General features: G+C 26.3%; 2 protein-coding genes across 2 annotated transcripts; one reads left to right on the top strand and one right to left on the bottom strand.

Annotated features, from left to right (window-relative positions):
- Positions 1 to 5,111: 5,111 nt before the first annotated feature.
- Positions 5,112 to 6,157, bottom strand: LOC124915365. Its single transcript, XM_047456069.1, has one exon. It carries the CDS (start codon positions 5,776 to 5,778, stop codon positions 5,344 to 5,346), a length of 435 nt encoding a protein of 144 aa, XP_047312025.1. The 5' UTR covers positions 5,779 to 6,157; the 3' UTR covers positions 5,112 to 5,343.
- A 6,974-nt stretch (positions 6,158 to 13,131) lies between these two features.
- Positions 13,132 to 15,303, top strand: LOC124915316 (L-type lectin-domain containing receptor kinase VII.1-like). Its single transcript, XM_047456010.1, has one exon. The coding sequence runs from the start codon at positions 13,152 to 13,154 to the stop codon at positions 15,300 to 15,302; it is 2,151 nt and encodes a 716-aa protein (XP_047311966.1). The 5' UTR covers positions 13,132 to 13,151; the 3' UTR covers position 15,303.
- Positions 15,304 to 20,061: the final 4,758 nt, after the last annotated feature.

Raw genomic sequence — 20,061 nt, 5'->3', positions numbered from 1 at the left:
TTTTGTTTTTAAAGAACATCAAATCTTGTATATAATTGCACTTGATGATTTCCATCAGCACAATTCTTTTTGCAAACACTAAGTGCCTACACCAATGAAAGCTTGTTTGATCTCACTTCTATTTTTACAAAATAATTTAGTTTAGATAAAAGTAAGTGGTGTATTTTAGTATCTATTAGTTTAAAAAAATGTTATCAAATAAATAAATTATTTGTATTTTGTATTTTAATATATAATTTAATTTATAAAAAAAGAAATATTATGTAATTATTCATCAAAATTACTTGATCTATATCATAGTTTGAAAATAACCAAATATTTGTTTAGGAATCTGGTTAGATAGGTTCCTATGTAAATTTCATCTGTTTGAGGAGCCTTTCTTTATTTGTTGTGCTGTAAACATTATTTCAAGGACGTTTATAACTAATAAAAATTGCACTGCATTAAAATAAAATTATTATTTATATAAAGTATGTTCTAATGTAATACCTTTAATATTGTCCACTCTAATTAAATTCCACTACTTGTTATTTTATCAATTAAGTTTAAAGACTAATACTCCCAAACAAACTGAGTGTTTGACACCCTACCCTAATTATACTTCTTGTGATATTTTTAATTTGTTACATTCTTTCTTCTTAAATGCGCCCATGAACGAAACTAAGCATTTTGAACACGAAAAGTCTTAAAGTATGACGATTTACTGTCCAAAAACTCAACTAACTTCGTAGAACAAATCTCAAGATGAGTTTAATGTTGATTTATTACTATTACAATATTAGTAATTGTACTACCATGTGGTCCATGTTACAAATTTCTTTACACCAATTTAATTATGTAGGGTAGAGTTGAGATGTGCAATTTTTGAAATTGAATATGGAAGACAGCAATTTTGGGAGTAAAAGTTATGGTGTTACTTGTTATAGATAGAATAGAAAGAAGATAGTTATCCAACATCCAATAGAGATTAGTTAGTGATGAATAGAATGAAAGTGACTTTCTCCAATACAATTAAGTGAATGAATTCCCTTTATCTAGGGAGATATGTCTAGGATCATATCTTTAGGGAGTTCAATAAATGATGCAAATCCTTTCAAATTTTAATAAAATAAATATTGAGAAAACAAATATAGACTAAAGATGAAAAAAAAAAGTTGTTCATTTTATTTATTAAAACTTTAACATTTAGAAGATAACCATTCTAGATTGTAAATATCTTCTAAATACACTTTTCGATTTTTTAATTAATATATTTTAGTTTTTATAACTAACAAAGGAATGAAATAAACTACTAATTTATATTTGAATAATTGGCAAATAATAGTTTAAATATGACAGGTTGGAATAACAAATTAAAACTAAAATAATCTCGTAAAAAGTAGTTGCTTTTGAACATGGGGAAGCTTATAATGGATACATTCAAATCAAATCCTATAATATATTAATATTAATTTTAGTGTATTATATATATATATATATATATATATATATATATATATATATATATATATATATATATTAGCCATCTTCAAATTGAAATACTATATTTACATACTTTGATGCTCCATATGCTCTCAACATCTAACGACTATACTTTCCACCGATCTTGCCCTTTCTTAATTTCATTTTTTTTAGTTTTTTTTAATGTTAGAAACTAACACGATACTTATTGTATTAATCAGTACTTTAACGTTCTAGACTAGAATAGAATTACTTTTATTTCTTTTTTCAAGCTATTTTTGTAGGTGGAATCAAACAAATCTATTTTTTGTTTTAAAGAATGTGTAGTTTTGTTCTTTAGCGGTGAATAACTATTATTTATTTATATGATCAAATTGATTAGCACATTATTTATTTCTGAATCTCTTTTATTTTAATCTTATATATTTTGATATGAATTTTTGTGTTTTACACTTAGATTGTGAATTTGTATTCTAAAAATAAAAAAGATAAGAAAAAGGTTAATAATTGTGGTTTTGGAAAATGATTGAAAAGGGAATGCAATTAGAAGAAGCATAAAATGGAGGGAACTATTATTATTGTGATGATTATGATGAACTCCATTATCTAAATAAAAATCATATTTAAATTAAACTCCTCAAGTGGTGGGGTCAATTTTGAAGCTTTAGAACTTCAGACGCATAAGATGGGAACACGTGGCAGTGAAAAAGGCTGTCCATTATGGGAACCTTGCTTTTTATGATTTACAATCTTAGAGCTTTATCCAATTACTATATATATCCCAAGATTTTTTTATTTTATTTTAGGAAAATACTATATATTATACCCCACCATTTTGTCCCACTAAAGGATATGCGAACAACTCATTGAAACCATTTGGCCTATTTGAAAAATATTAAACTTTTAATAATTAACTATATGTTATTCTTTTCTCATTTGTTTTTTCAAACTTACCTATGTTATTCTTTTAATTGATATAGTTAGTGGGTTAATTGGACATAACTTTAAGTGAATGATTAATTGTTGCATTTGGTTTGTCTTTAAATAGGGAATGATTTGTATCACAAGTTAGATATATACAAGTGTAAATTGAATTGAAGGGATTTGTATCAATAGAGAAGAAAAAGAATATCTGAAAAAATCACTCATTTAAAGTGACAAAGAAGAATTGAGAAAATGGTCTTAGTGGAGAATCGACCAAAAGAGGATATTGAGATTTTATAATTTTATAATATGAAGTGAAAATTGGACCAATTATACTCCACAATTCAAAATGAATGAACTCCCAAAATCTCACCAACCTATCTTTTTATTTGTGTGATAAGAACTAGAAATATTTAGATCAGAGTGTAAATGAGTTTCAACGGATAAATATTATTAAATTGGTTAATATATATATATATATATATATATATATATATATATAATTAAAGTATATTTTAAAACATTATTTTATCTAAATCAATATTCAAATAAAATATTTAAATTTTTTTTAAACCCAAATCTAGTTCATGTTGGGACATTATTAATATTTTTAGAAGATGAAACCAATTTAATTGATTTTTTTTAACTAAATAAATAAAATAACAAAAAAAAATTGTAAAATCTAATTTTAAAAATAAAAAATAATTTTGATAAGTTATTAAAATAAATTAACAAACAAAAAATGAAACTTAGCTACTAACCAAAATAAAAATAAAACATCACATATACAATCACAATAAACTAACATGGTTGTGCAATATATGAGAACAAAAAATCAAAAAATTCGGGAGTTTATATGTCATAAAATTTGTCTGACAATCTTCTAATTCATTTTGAGTGTAGTTAACATTCCTACGATTTTTTTAGCTACTATTTTAGCCTAGATTTCCTAACTTTCTCCACTACTCAATTCAATCTTCAATTTACTTCTCGGTAAAACGTTAAAAGATATCTAATAATAATAAATTCTTTTTTCATATATTTTGACACAACTTCGTATGCACAAACAACTTCATTTCCGTTATGATATTACTCATAGGGGTTATATTGTCATGGGTCAAAGTAATATTGTATCATCAAAATTGCAACACAATGGTAGGAATGGTAATGATGGGGATTACTTGCTGAATACAAAGTCCCTACAAGACATCCATCTTGTTCTTTGATATTATTGGTAGCCTTTCTAAAACTCAAAATAAAATAAATTCAATAGTAGATTTACCTTAATCTTATTGTTTAATCTTTATTGTGTTGACTGTCCAAGTGATTAGTTTGTTCTACAAGTTCAGGAGGAAAAGTACCATTATGTTTATAATAATGTTTGCTAATAATATTAATAAAAGCAATTGGGGTGATATTTATCCTATCACCACCCAACCTTTTTAATTTAAATTTTAAATGGTCCATGATGATCATTAATCGCCACCACTATTACTTTTTACTTTTAAATGGTCCTAGTACTTCCATCTCATCAACCATCTATTTAGGGATTTAAAAATTTCAATGCTACAAATTATCTTAACTATTGTTTTTGTATATAATATAAATATTTTTAAAAAGTTATATTAGTTTTTTTATTATAAAAAACTAGCCACACCCCATACTATGAGTTATTTTTTTAAAATTATAAAATATATTAATAAACTCTTAAGTTGAAAAATTCTTAAAATTTTAAATTTATAATTTTCAAATTTTACGGCCTTATAAACTATTTAATTTTATGATTCTAAATTATTTTACTTAAAATAAAATGAATTTATAATTACAATTCAATATATATATATATAAATTAGACATACGATTTTGAATTTTGTTAAAACTTTTTAACTTTACGTTAATTATTATTGGACACCGTTAGGCCCGCTCTCTGCAGTGGAAGAAGGTTAACTGGTGGGTGCTTCTAAGGCCCATATAACCCTTAATTGGCCGCTGCATCTGAGGCCCATATAACCAACCCTGATGGGCTGGTCCTTTCTTTGACTTGTTCTTGAAATATTTTTAATAAAAAATAAAATTTTATGTAGTTAAAAATAATAATAATTAAAAAAAATCGTCTATATTAAAAATGATAAAATAAATAAATAAAAAGTGTTCAATTTTAAATTATTTGGGTACAAACATATAAATATTTTTAAAAAAAAATACATGTAATCTATCTCCACAATTACCTCTAACATATATTAGATTCATTATTATAACCTAATAGAGAAAATTATTATAACCTAATAGAGAAACTCAACTAAAAAATTTAAGAGACTAAAAGTATTATGTTCACTCTAAATAAGTTAAAATAGAGATCATCCTAACTTCCTCAATTAAAAAATAAGTGTACATAAAATTGTTCTTAACTTCCTACACAAATTCTAAACCAAAAGACCATTTAATTGCAATAACAATTGAAGATTCATTCTCAAGCAAGATTTCATTTTTATTGAAGGAAAAAAGCAGATCATACTGCTCATATGAAAACCCATTGAAGGAAAAAGGAAAAAGTGTATAAAAAAACATGAAACAAGAACAGGAGTACTTCAACTTCTCCTTAAGTGAGCAATAATAATCAATAAAAACCTAAATATTACCTATAATCAATGACCTTAAAATATGCTGTTTCCCAATTGGTTTAATCAACAAACTTCCTTCCCTTCCTAATATCAGCTAGCAGAAAATTCTAAAGAGTTTTTTTGATTTATCAGCTGTCCCTCCCATAACATATAACTCATACTTACACAATCTCATTGAAGAAAGTATTGAAAAATGCAGAAAATTAAAGTGAAGTATTTGTGGAAGGAGATTCTGGGCAATACTACTACTATTACTATTACAGTTTGAAATAATCTGAATCTGAATCTGAATTCTACACTTTGCTTTGTTTGGTGCTTGAAACTGATAATCAATCCTCTAGTCATATTTATCCTTCCATGAATGCAGAAGAAAGAAAAGCCAAGACAGAGCAAGTAAGACATCACCAACTAACAGCCTTAGCCAATCCCAAGCAAGATCCTCAACCCTCCTCTCGAAATTGAATCTCCAAACAGCCATTGAAGCATGGAGAAGTATGCACCCTTTTGCGAAGAAGCTATGGAATTCTTTGTCCTTCACGAACCCCACCATGAAAACAAGTAAGCCGATTGCGAAAAGTAGAAGACCGGAGAATGAATCCGAGGTCCGAATCAGAAGCTGATCCCGACCCGTTGATCCGATTAGCTTCGTGGCCACTTCAGCGCCGTGGGTGAGGGAGTAGATATCAGACATGTAGAACATCATCAGGATGCCGGTGGTGGTAGCGATCGCAGAATGGAGGAAGCAGATTAGAGAGAAAAGTGAAAAACCCATAGCTCAGAACTGCTTCCACCAGAGGCTATTATTAATTCTTATTAATCAACACACACACATGGGGGTTTTCTTTTTCCTCTGATGAAAGTCAAAATCAAATCTTTAACCCTAACTGCAGTATCCAATTCGCGATGAAACCCACAATACGTATTAAAGAAAGAGAGAGCTTGTATGTATGTATGTATGTATGTATGCGATTGAATCTAGGTATGAATGATACCGATGGCGATGGAGATGGCGATTGGAGAAGATGAAGATGATGATGATCCGTAGGGTTAGGATATTATGCTTTTCTGGGTTCCACGAATTGATGTGGAATCTTCCACGAATTCAACACGAGGCTTCACAGGACTGGCTACAAAGATTCAACAATAATCTTCTTCTGCAAAGAGTGAGTACTGCCGCCTCTAAATATATTCAATTATCCTAAATTATCTGTTTGTTTGTTTTTAATTTATGTTTTTAGCTTATAGTCAAAATATATTAACCAGTAAATCAGCAATTAGTTAAAAAATATTTTTATTATTATCTTTAAAAAAAATACTACAAATTTTATTTTGTCAAAATCAATATAGATTAAACTTTTTAAATAATTAAACATTTATTATATAAAAAAAAAGACTAACCCATTTTATTAGATAGAAGTCATATGTCGGCAAGTTTAATATTCCCTTGTGATTGTTCTTTCTTTTGTTGTAATCATAATTCACAGCTGTTGTAGCTTAATGAGATAGTTCCAGAAATATTTGAAAAAAGGTTCTTGTTCGATAGCTAATTGTAAAACTTTAACCTTGACAAATTTGAAAGATTATCACAAATGTCCTACTTTATCATGTGGAAGACAGAATTTTATTTTCTCATTTGTTAAGAGAGATAATAATAGGTTAGGGAATATCATTACAAATTTTGTTTTAAAAAAATGATGCTTTACAACAATTTGTCATGTAACCCGAATTATGAATTATTTTATATTTTTTTAAAATTATGAAGAATTAGCATTACTTTTTTCTAATTTCAACGAGAAATTTATGATTCAATTATCAAATAAAATTTAAATATTTTTGAAAAAAAATGATCAATCTACAATAAGTTTTTACAAAAATTAACCACAGAGCAACAATTTTTTATTGTAAAATATTTTTTTGTTATATATATATATATATATATATAATATTTTAAACTTAACTATTTTATTACAAAAATAAATAAGAAATTTTGGAACTTGTAAAATTTAATAAAAACAATAACTTTTACATGTTGATAGAATATAGTGTTGGAAAATTATAGATTTATTGAAAACATTAATGAATATAATATAATAGTTACCAAATTGAATTTTTATTATTAGTGAATTAGTTATATGTCAAAAAGGTTAATTTTAGAAAAATATCAATCTTTATTAGAAGGAACAAGGAACGTAAAATGTGTTCAAACGTTATAAAAAAAAATTAATAAATAAAAAAACAACATAAGAATTTTAAAATGCCAATAAGATCGAAAATTTTGCATCCCGTATAAGCCTCTCAATTTCGGATTGAGGCGAACGCATGTAACATAAATTATTTGAAACGCTCGTATCCATAACTTTTACCTTCGAAAACTATTCAATTTTTTTTCATATTGTTCACCACATGATGAGGGAAATTGGTTTCCGGTCGTCCGCAATTTTGTTTCTAGAACACAATTCAATCCATTTAACTCAAAAGTCAGCGACTGGTGTATCCCATTGAAATTAAAGGAGGTTCTGCATAAGAGCCCACATGCTCTTGGCAAAGTCACAATGAAGAATAATATGATTAATGAATTCTTAACTTTTCAAACAAATGTTGCATCTACTAGTGAGATGAAATCATTTCTTTTTCAATTTGTTAGATGTCGAGACTCTTCCATTGATAACTTCCCAACCAAAAAACGAGATTTTTGATGAAAAATTTGATTTCCACATCTCTTTTCAAGGAAACTGTGGTGAATTTTTTTAGAGAGACGCGTGATAAATGTAGCTAAGTTTTAAAACCGGAAGAGTTGGGCAAGGAAAGTTTGTCGTTAGTCTCTAATTCAATCAAAACGTTGGTAAGAACATCTATGATGAAATATTGTCTCCCCTCCTTTTCGGTGGAAAGTTGTCTATTTAAATAAATTCTCCAAAAAAATTAATTCGATGTGAGACGAAAACAGTTTACCACTTTAGTTTCTTTTTTACTTGAGATCTCATAAAGATCCCAATAAGAGTCTGACAATTCCGAGACTGTCGTCAACTAGAGGTGCAAACGAACCGAATCGAACCGAATAATACAAAAAAAAATGATATTCGAGTTCGAGCTCGAAAATTATGAATGGTATTCGAATTCGATTCGAAGTTCGAAAATTCAATAAAATTTGGCTCGAGCTCGATTCGAAATAAAGTTCGAACTCGAGTTCGATTCGAATTGTTTGAACCTTGATTCGAACAACTTCGAATCATAGCTCGAAATAATTTAAATTCGAGTTCGATTCGAAATATGTGAACATATTAATTCAAGTTCGATTCGAAATATGTGAACATATTCAAATTCGAGTTCGATTCGAAAAAAATAAAAATAAAAAATATATAAATATTAAATGAAAGTTCGCGAGCGGCTCGTGAATAATCGAACAAAATAATTTAGGTTCGAGTTCGGGTCGAAATATTATCGAACATATTCGAATTCGGCTCGAATTCGATAGATTCGAACTCGAATCAAATATATAAAGAGCCGGCTCGAAAAGCTCATGAGACAGCTCGGTTCGTTTGCACCTCTATCGTCAACAACGTCAAGCTTCAGTGTGTCCCATCTCACCGAATTAGTGATTTTAGATGAATTAGAGTTACCCAATAGGAAATTTCTAATGATTGTGTTCATTCTATTGACCAACGACGCAAGGATATGGAAGAGTGACATAGTGAATGTTGGAATTGTGGCGAAGGAATTCTTAATGAGGATCAACCTACATCTTTAAAGAGAAGTTTTCTCTTCCAAAGTGCCAACATATTTCCCATTTTCTCGATATGATTCCAGATATTTTTGCAACTGAATTTGACGCAGACAATGTAGCCGAGATACTTTAATGTGATTGAACTAATTCTAAACTTCAGAATTTATTAATGAAACTAATATATATATATATATATATATATATATATATATATATATATATATATATATATATATAAAAGAATCCGAAATTTATTAGAAGTTATGTGAAAGAAAGCGAAGATCGTTTTTTTATAATTTTTTAAACAAATTTATTATTTTATATTCAAAACACTATTAAAATTTACAATCAATAATTTATTTTGTTTAATTTAGTAAATTAACCTTTTAAACTAATATATATTTTTTAATTTAAATTTTTAAAATTTGAATTATATTTTGTTTTTAAATTTAGAAAATTAAAATATAGAAGCAATCTTTTTTTAATGTATAAAGTTAACATGTTAAAATTTTATTTTAATGAAAAAAATTAAAACTTAAAAATATCTATTAACACTTCAACTAATTGTGTTAAATCAATATTGTAATAAAAAAATTAAATATAAAAATTGTCTATAGTTTTCTAATAAAATATTAATAAATATTAAAATATTTTTATTTGTTTTTTTTTCAAATATAGAAATTGTCTATAGTTTTCTAATATAAATTGAAGTCAATTTTTATGAAACTAAAATTAGAATTTTAATATAATTTCACTTATACTAACCTACCTTAATCTCTTTCCCAAATAAGTACATAGGTTGCTCCCAAATTTCCTGATTTGTTTTAAATTATGCAAATGAATGAAATTTAGCATTCGGTGTTCTCTCTCAATACATTATTTTTAACGGTAGCCCTTAAGGTTTAGAATTTTGAATGAAATAAATATATTTATTTTTGTTTCACTAGATATATTTTATATTATATTAAATAAATATAATAATTTTATATTATAATTAATAAAAATATTTTAATTTAATTGGTTAAATATTATGTTAATATATATTTTAATTATTAATGTCATTTATTTTTTTTATTTGGTATTTATGTGAAAAGTGGCCCTTGGCGCTCTTACTATTCGACTTTCCCTTTAACATTTCATCAGAATGAGATACACAACTTATTTAATATTTTTTTTTGTAAAAAAAAATGTTTCCATCGTTATCACAACTCATCTTAATAAATATATTAAGATTACAAATATTAAGATAAAATAACAATAATTTTGTATCTGGTTTTTATAAAAGTTTGAATGATAATTTTGGGATTGTGTTGAATGATGATTTATTTAAAAGAATGTCAAACAAGATGAAAACTAAAATAGTACTGTGGTAGTTGGTAGTTGGTAGTTGGTGTTATTTACTTTAAAAAAATGTTTAAATAATTGGCTAACCTTTTTCTTTTCATTTTAATTTAAAAAAAAAGTCAAAAAAAAAAAAAAAAATTAAAGAGTTGAAGAGAAGTATATAATTATTTAAATAACTTATTATATTTTCACTTATCTCTTAAAGTTTGACTTTGGGCACTCATGATTTATCGATAAATTTGAATAATATTATTTATATCTTAGTGTATACATTAAAAAAAATATATTAGAAAAACAAATTTAAACATTTTCTTAAATAAAATAACATTTTATAATAAAAAATCAAAGTAGCATATTTGAATAACCACAATTGGATTTGGTTTCTTACTTAGGGTCTTGTTTGTGTTATACTATTTTTCTCTTTTTTATTTTGTATTTTATCTTCGCTTTTTGTCTTTTTCAATTTTATCGTTTCCATAAACGAACTTTCTTTAATGAAATAATTTTTTTAAGAAAAAATAAATAAATTTAAATTGTTTAGTTAGATTTTAAAAAAATGCAACTTATAATAATTTAAAATTCATTAAATAAAATAATGTATAGTAATGTAGCATAGCTATGTTTGAGAGACCGCTTTCTAAGCAAAATATGGTAGTTCGATATTACTCATTATGTTTTAAAAAATATCTTAGTTAGTTTATTTATTTTCTATTATTAAATGTCAATAATATCATTTCATATGTCTCTTCATCAATAAAGTTTTTCTTTTATTAAATATTAATATTTTTTAAAATTCAACCAGTAATATAAAAAATAATTCATAACCAAATCAAACCAAATTAAATAACCCCAATCTAAACAAACCTTACACTTTCCACATTTTCTTATAAAAAACTAAAAAGGTCAAAGCTTAAAAGTATACCATTCTCGTTGCGTGAAAAGTTGAATATCTAAATTTTAAAGCCAATATTTATTTCTCTCAAAAAAATTATTTTGAAAGTTATCCTTGCCTTTCTGGAAGAAAAATAACCTCCTTTATTTATTTATTTATAAATAATTGTCTTATTGTGAATTTAATAATTACTATAACAAACTAGCTTGAAAATTTAATGAGAAAATAAATATTGACCAGTCACTAGGTAAATCATGTAATTGTTAGATAATTTAATCATCATAAAAAAATGGTTGATTAGTTTTAATTTGAAAATTTATTTCTGGTTTATCAGTTTCTTGAGTCATTGCACAAAGAAAAAGTAGTTTACATGTATGTAAGTTTGTTTATTGTTTTTTTTTTCTTATCACATATGTTTGTAATCTTTTATGTTATTTTAATTTTTTTTTGTTAAGCTTATGACTATCTTATTGTAATTTAACCTTATAAATTTTGGATGAGTTTTGTTTTATTTTTTATAATTGGGATATGACATAATTCCATAATTTTTTTAATTATTTTTAATTTAAGTCATCATTTGTTTCTTTAATTTAAAACAAAATGTCAAAATTCATGTTCATTCATTTCATTCATAATTTTTTATTTATTTTATTTAAATCATATCCCAACACTAATTTTTTATCCGTCCCTGGGATTAAGTGTTAAACCCAAATCCAAAGTAAAAAAAATGAATTTAAAAGATCAAACCACATTCTATTGTAGTGCTTGAATGATTATATGACCCAAAACAAAATATTAAGAGTATATTACATATCTACAAAATTTGTAAACTTTTGGTTCAACTTAAATAACTATGTTTTGTGATTGCATAACTAGTTTCAATTTGGACATAATATAGTTGATTGAACACATTTGAATACAGCATATTTGTTTTTGGATTTTATAATCGGGATATGATTTTAAAAAATATTACATTTGATCAAAAATTTAAAATAAATAATACTGTTTTACTCGTAACTGTGTGATACAACTCATTTCCTCAATATCAAGAATTAAAACTTTTATACCTAAACTAATTAAAAATATATATTTACTATAATTTGAAACATGATTAAAAAATCATTTTTATATAAACTAAAATATCACACAATAATTTATATATTGATATAAAAAATGATAACATTTAAAGAAAAAAAAGTTTAAAATTTTACTTATACAACTTTCTAATAAATTGATAATATAAATTTTTTAAAATAGGCTCATATAGAACAACAAAAACAACCACGCTCTAATGAAATCTTAAGTTAATCAAGGTTTTAACGAATTTTTGTAACATCTTATTATTAACCTTTTATTTATTAAGTAACTTCTTTTTAAATTTTCCTAATTCAAACTCCAACCTTTTAGACATTAGTTTTTTCTATCTATAACTCAACTAAAGTCTTTATTATTTTTTTTATATTAAGTTATTAAAAAAACGTGTAAAAAACAATAATGTTTCATAATTTTCAAATAATTACATGGATTATTCTCCAAGAAACATATATACAATAGTATTCAAAAAGTAAAAATAAAAAATTGAGACATTCGAGAAAACAGAGGGTCGGCTGGGAAATTTCCGTACACAATCTTTCCCAAGCTTTTGACTTATTGAAACCAATTTTACGGTAATACCCTTGCCCCACATTTCGCAATTATCACAGCTGGCCAGCATTCCCATGTTAATATAGGCCCACCGATCTAAATAAATATATTTGACGGTGTTTTAAAATGTATATATAATATACATTTTCAAATACAAAATACTTTTATATTTCAATTTTGAAAATATATATTTTCTTCGGAGAAGGGCAAATATGGAATCAGTGAAAAAGTTGACCATTCATATCCAAAAGCCGACAAGATAGATTTGGTCATATATCAACTGGTCCTCGAATTTAAAATAGATAATTAAAACAGACCTAATACTTTATACAGCGCTAAGTAAATCTTAAAACTATCCAAACTGAATCACAATGATATAATTTTAAACCATTTTTAAGAGTTATTTATTAATTTATAAAAAGTTTAGAGACTATTTTACTATAGTATACAAATTCTAGAAGCTACTTTATCTTTCTTCCTTAAACTAAAAGATGACATAAATCATCATCCTACAACGATAACAAACCAAACACGATAATCAATGGAGGATCGCCGGAAACCACCTTTTCTACTTCTTCTTCTCTCTCTATCTCTAGTCTATCTCCGACCTATCCTCGCCGTAGATTTTGTTTTCAACGGCTTTAATTCCTCCGGCATCTCTGTTTACGGCGACGCCATCACTAAATCAAACATCCTCACTTTAACAAATCATACCGCTATCTCGATGGGTCGGGCCCTTTACCCATTGAAGATTCGAAGCAAACAAGGGATCAACTCGTCTGTTGTTCTTCCATTTTCAACTTCATTCATCTTCGCTATGGGTCCACTCAAAGGTGTTCTTCCAGGGCATGGCCTGGTTTTCCTGTTCGTCCCTTTTACGGGGATCATCATGGCGAATCCTGCCCAGAATTTGGGTTTTTTAAATCGAACAGTCAACGGGAATCCTAATAATCACATTTTTGGGGTTGAATTTGACGTTTTTAAGAACCCGGAGTTTGATGATATTGATGACAATCATGTAGGGATTGATGTCAATTCGTTGACTTCAATCACATCCCATGCTGCTGGCTACTTTAAAGACGGTGGAAATGGAGATCCAGAAAAGTCATTTAACAATTTACAGCTTAATAATGGGAAAAACTATCAAGTTTGGATCGATTTTAGGGATTCAGAGATAAATGTAACTATGGCTGTTGCAGGACAAAGAAGGCCAAGTAAACCATTGATAAGTACAGATTTAAATTTATCAAACGTTCTCGAGGATGAAATGTATGTGGGTTTTACCGCAGCCACTGGTCGGCTTGTCGAAAGCCACCATATTTTAGCTTGGAGCTTCAGCAATTCGAATTTCTCTATTCACGAAGAGTTAATCACAACTGGGCTGCCGTCTTTCGTGCTTCCCAAAGATCCCATATACAAATCGAAAGGATTCATCGCAGGTATGACTGTCGGCCTGTTCTTCTTCCTCGTACTGGCTTCCTCGCTTACTCTGTTTCTTATAAACCGCAATAGAAGGAAAGCTAGAGAGAAAGCCGAGATGGAAGAATGGGAACTGGAGTATTGGCCTCATAGGATTCCATATCAAGAAATATATTCAGCCACAAAAGGGTTTTCAGAGAATCTCGTAATCGGAACGGGTGGAAACGGAAAGGTTTACAAGGGAGTTCTCAGGGGAGGCGTGGAGGTTGCCGTGAAACGAATCTCATCAGACGAATACAACGAAGGGATGAGAGAATTCTTGGCGGAGATAACGAGTCTTGGTAGGTTAAAACACAGGAATCTAGTTGGATTAAGAGGATGGTGTAAAAAAGAGAAAGGAAGCCTAATCCTGGTGTATGATTACATGGAAAACGGAAGCTTGGACAAGAAAATATTTGAAAATGGAGAAAGATTTCTGGGTTATGAAGACAGAGTAAGGATATTAAAAGATGTAGCTTCTGGTGTATTGTATTTGCACGAAGGATGGGAATCTAAAGTTCTTCACAGAGACATTAAATCAAGCAATGTTTTGCTTGATAAGGAAATGAATGGAAGATTAGGTGATTTTGGGTTAGCCAGGATGCACGCTCACGGACAGGTGGCGAACACGACTCGTGTGGTGGGGACGATTGGTTATTTAGCTCCGGAAGTGATTAGATCAGGTCGGGCGTCGACACAGACAGACGTGTTTGGGTTTGGGGTGTTGATTTTGGAAGTATTAAGCGGTAGAAGGCCGATAGAGGATGGGAATGTGAGTTTGGTGAATTGGGTTTGGGAGTTAATGGAAAGGGGAGAGGTTTGGAAGGCAATTGATGAGCGGATTAGGGTTAGAGAGGATGATGCGGTGAAAATGGAGGAAGCGGTTAAGGTTATGGGTTTAGGGTTGATGTGTGCGCATCCAGATGAAGGGGAAAGGCCGACAATGAGGCAAGTGGTTAAGGTTTTGGAAGGAGGAGGAGGAGGAGGGGGGAAAGAAGATGGAGATGAGAGTGAGGAGATGGACATGTATTTGCTTGGAGGGAAATCGAAATCGAAATCAAAAGCAGAAACAGGATTCATGTTTAGATCATCAGGTGGTCGTGGTGGGAAAGAAGGAGAAGGAGAAGGATCGGGGAGTGGATCATGGCATCCGACGTTTGAAGACATGAAACAGTCAATTTCAACTTCCATGGTGTCACTCACATGGTCTGATGTTGCAGTCGAACCTAGGTGAAGTGAAGAAGAAGAAGAACCAACCCATACTTTACTTTTTTTTTTTATTGAAAGTTTAGTTCATTGTATTGTACTACGGATCAAAAGAAATTTTCAGTTTTTAAAATAATATTTTATATTAACTATGATATAAATGATATTAATAAGCAACAATGAATCATCAAGCTCCAAAAAATCAAAAACAGTTTGTCTCTACCGATTTAATACTACTATTTACAATATAAAATACAGTTAATTGATCAATTGGTTTATTATTATTTACTAATTAAATTGGGAAATTTAGTAATCCATTTAAAAACTTGTTATACACTAATTTGTTAAATAGGTAGATATAATTTAATTCATGGTTCACCATGCTAAGAAATTTGAAGGGATAGGGATCACCTAACACATTTATATAAACAACCAAACTAACTATGATTTATTTATTAAATATAAAACATAATTTGTGAGCATATACAATGAATTTTTGAGTAGTATAATATTAAATTTTACAATTGTACATAATTCAACAGTATATTAACGACTAGTAACTAGGCTGTAAGAAAAACAAACTAATCACCAAACCAACACAGGTAATTAATCAATTATAGTTTTTCTAATTAACTGATTTTTTATTGATTAAACTGTTACGTTTTTTTTGTTAAACTATTTTAATATGATTTAGTCGAAAACTAGAAATAATTTAATTATATATTTATATTTATTTTTTTTGTAAATATTAAATATATTATAATATTTAATAATATATATTATAGTTTATATATTTTTAAAAAATATTAGATATATTATAATATTAAATAATCTATACATAGTAACATAACATGAATATGAGCCAAATAAGAGTTTTGAAAATAATTATTGAGTTTGTCTTTTTTTTAACTTAAGTCTTTAATTATATTTATTTTTCACTATTTATTATAAATATAGACATGTCTAATTAATAAAATTTATTTAATAAATTTAATATTTAATTTAAAAAATTAAGTTATAAATTACAATATTAATTTATAAAATAAAGAAAAAAATCAGACTTCATCGAATTATTTAACCACAGTTGAAAACCTTATTTTGTTCAAAAAATTTAGATATCAACTTTTTCACTATAATTTGTATTTCTTTATTATCTGTTTTGCTTGGTGGACTAAAAATAAATAAATTATAAACATTATACTACAATAGAAAAAATATTTTCCCACTTTTTATTAAAGTCTAGGGAGCCAGAGTTAGTCTTTCAAAAATTTTAAGCCCAATAAAAATTTAAATTTTGAGTCTTAAAATATTAATAATATTTTTTTAAAATTTAATAATATAAAATGAGATATAATTGGTTAATATATTATAATATGGAAATAAAAATTTGAAAAGAGAAAAATATATATATATATATATATATTATATATATATATTGAATATTTAAGGAGAAAAAAATGAAAAAAATAAAATTAATAATATAATATATAATTGTTAATACTATTAAATATAAAAATATAAAAATTAAGCTTTCTATGCGTCTTAATTATTCAGAAGGGTATAGGTAGGGCAAGAAGTGATAATCAATTGTCGAATTTCCTGAATATATATAGGATGATCTATATTTAAATGATAAAACTATAATTTTACAGTTTTATATTTTATTTTATTAAATTATTATAATCTCATTTTAATTTATGATTTTTTTATAAGTAAAATTATAAAATGTTATGAAAAACAATTATTTTAAGTTCGCAATTCTAAATTTTATATTTTATGTTTAAGATTAAATAATAACTTAGTTTGTATATTGGGATGAATATTATTTACTTGTAAAGTAAATTATTTTTAATGTAAAATCAAGTTCCATGGAATACATGTCTTTAGTAATTTAAAATAAGTAGAATTATTTGTTATTATTAAAGTGATATCATTTGAAATAAATCATTAGAATAAAAAGAAGAAATAAAAACAAATCAGAACTCAATCTAATTGAAAAAAATATTATTCATAATAATACAACTAAAAGAAAACTCAAAGTTCTCATCAAACACAATTCTACTTATAGGGATTTTACCCATTATAAAAAAGATAATAGATAAAAATAGAAACTAATCCTTTTGTTCAAATCAACTTCATCACTTAGATTTCACCAAAGGTTAAACTCATACTTAAGTTAATAGATATACACTTCCAATTAAATATCATTGATTGTTCGGAATTTGATCTACGATTACTATGATTTGAAAAAGTTATTTCAATGGAAGTATAGGCCACCTAGCCCAATCACGGCTTCTTCGTATTTTATAAAAACTTTGATCTTCGTAAATAAATTCTTTTACTTCTACCAACGGTGAAAATTTGAGAGCATCCAATACAACATACACATCGTCTGTCAAAGCCTTGATCTTGTTAAAATTTGCTATTACATTGATATAAACCCATCCTTCTCTATCCATTTTTTTCCTTAGATATGTATCTTTCACCATGTTATCGTAAGAAAAATAATAATGTATCTGATTTAAAATAAGAGCATTCCTCACTTGATCTGTATATTCTAAGAATGTCATTGTAAAATCTGAAAGAAATTTTGTTAAAAAAACAAAAAAGATTAGTATTTTTAATTTAAAAAAAGAAAAGAAAAAATAAATCACCCAACCTGGAGTTAATCTTTCTTCTCTCCAAAAGTTTTCTTCTTTCTAAAAGTATAAGGAATTTTATAGGTAAAGTTAGGCCGCGTTAAGATTGGAGTTTTTGAAAATATTGAGAGAGAGAAAAATAATAATAATTGAGGATGATTTTGAGGAGTATGGAAAAAAATAATAATTGTTGATGATTTTAAGGAAGTGATGATTATTTTTTGATAAAAAAGTTTAAAAGTTATTGATATATGAATAAAATAAAAAATAATAATTTAAAATATAAGATAAATTAATATTTTGATTAATGAAATGAGTGATGTGATTGTTGATAAGTGATAAATTAAAAAATTAATTTTGAATGAGTTTTTTTAAAACTCAAAAGAACACGATTTTTTTATCATTTAGCTAATTAAAAATTTTAAAATACATGTATCTTTAAAATCTCAACTAAACTAATACGAATTAAAATAATTTTATTTTTAAATATATAAATATAATTTTTTCAAATTTGAATTTAAAATTAAATATAATTTGATAAAAACATTTCTAATAATATAACCATACATAATATAAAAATAATAAAAATATATGAAAAGAATAAACCTTTTGTATAAAAAATAACCTCAACAATCAAATTGCATAATTAAATAATAATGAAGTTCCACCACGGACTATGTATGATTTTGAGTGTTTCTGACTTTTATCCCTTTTTATTTAATATTTATTTCTCATATTTCAATTTTATCTATTTAAAAGGTAAAATAATTATTAAACTTAAAAAAACTAATTATTTTAAAGATCAAGTCAAACATATTTTATAAAAAACCTAAATAAAATAAAATAAAACCTCAAAGATTAAACTAAATAAAATAAAATAAAATCTCATTTGTTTGTGGTGGATATTTTGCTTAAGAAAATTGTAATTTCATAATAGTCGGAGCATCAAATTAAAACAAACTTTTTTTTTTATCATAGTAATGTAATTCACAACCGATCAACACTTTCAAAATCGGCTAAAATGACTATGTATTTATCTGATGTTGGGGAGAAGGTGGAACCCATTAAATGGAGGTTAAGATTAAAGAAATATGTGACAAAAATGTATATACATGTCTTATAAGTTATAAACTATGTTACAAAATAAATATATTAAAGACATAGAATGTTATATGAACTCTGAACTATATATAATACCCACAGACTCAAATTCAGCAGGAATTTGTTTATTGAAACCCACGTGATCAATATGCATTAATAATATTAATTGTAGTGATAAGTTTATTCATATAAATGTGATTTCATTTGTCCATTCCATAAACAGCCATGAATATGTATGTGGTCAATAGTCATTGATAATATTATTATTATGCTCCAAAGGACATGATCAAATCCATTATAGCGATTTCTATCTTGAAATTCACTATTAAGTTATTATTATTAATAATGAACTATTCAGTTATTATTATTATTATTATTAATCAACAAACTTATTATTGTTAATTTTTTAAAAATAATAATAACCTCAGTATTTATTTTTATTTTTAATAGTGAATTGATTTAAATTAGTTGGATTTAATAAAAAAAAGAACAATATATAATTATATTATCAATCAAAATTTTCAATCAAATTATTAATTAAAATGATAAAATAATATTAATTTTAAAAATATTAAATACAAAATATATATTTTTGTCATATTTAATTCAAATGATACCCAGATAATTAATTATTTCTTAAAACGTTGATATTTATTTTTTTCTAAATTTGGCTGTCAACATAAGACTTATTATTTAGAAAGCGTGGAATCTTTACAAAATATCTCGTATATTACATTTTCAATATATATATATATATATATATTATAAACTGTGGAGTAACATATGATTTGTTTTGATTTGATCAGATATTCAGATATATTGGGATATATATATATATATATATATTTATTGTAATTGATTAAAATAAATATCAAGCATAATTCCGATATTCTAGCCTTCAATATGACATTTATCACGGTTATACCTTGCCAGACCTATTTGAATTATCTCCATTCACCCAATTAATTAATGGCACGTCACTTCTACCATCCCCGAAGAAGTAGTCATCGTGTGTTTTGTCCACATTAAATAAACCCGCCGGAAAGG

This window comes from Impatiens glandulifera, chromosome 9 (assembly GCF_907164915.1).
Source record: "Impatiens glandulifera chromosome 9, dImpGla2.1, whole genome shotgun sequence".
NCBI lineage: Eukaryota > Viridiplantae > Streptophyta > Magnoliopsida > Ericales > Balsaminaceae > Impatiens > Impatiens glandulifera.
This window is presented reverse-complemented; position numbering and strand designations above follow the sequence as displayed.

Bases quoted from the DNA above. Each gene is read 5' to 3' on its own strand.
- LOC124915316 (XM_047456010.1), top strand. From the start codon at position 13,152: ATGGAGGATCGCCGGAAACCACCTTTTCTACTTCTTCTTCTCTCTCTA.
- LOC124915365 (XM_047456069.1), bottom strand. From the start codon at position 5,778: ATGGGTTTTTCACTTTTCTCTCTAATCTGCTTCCTCCATTCTGCGATC.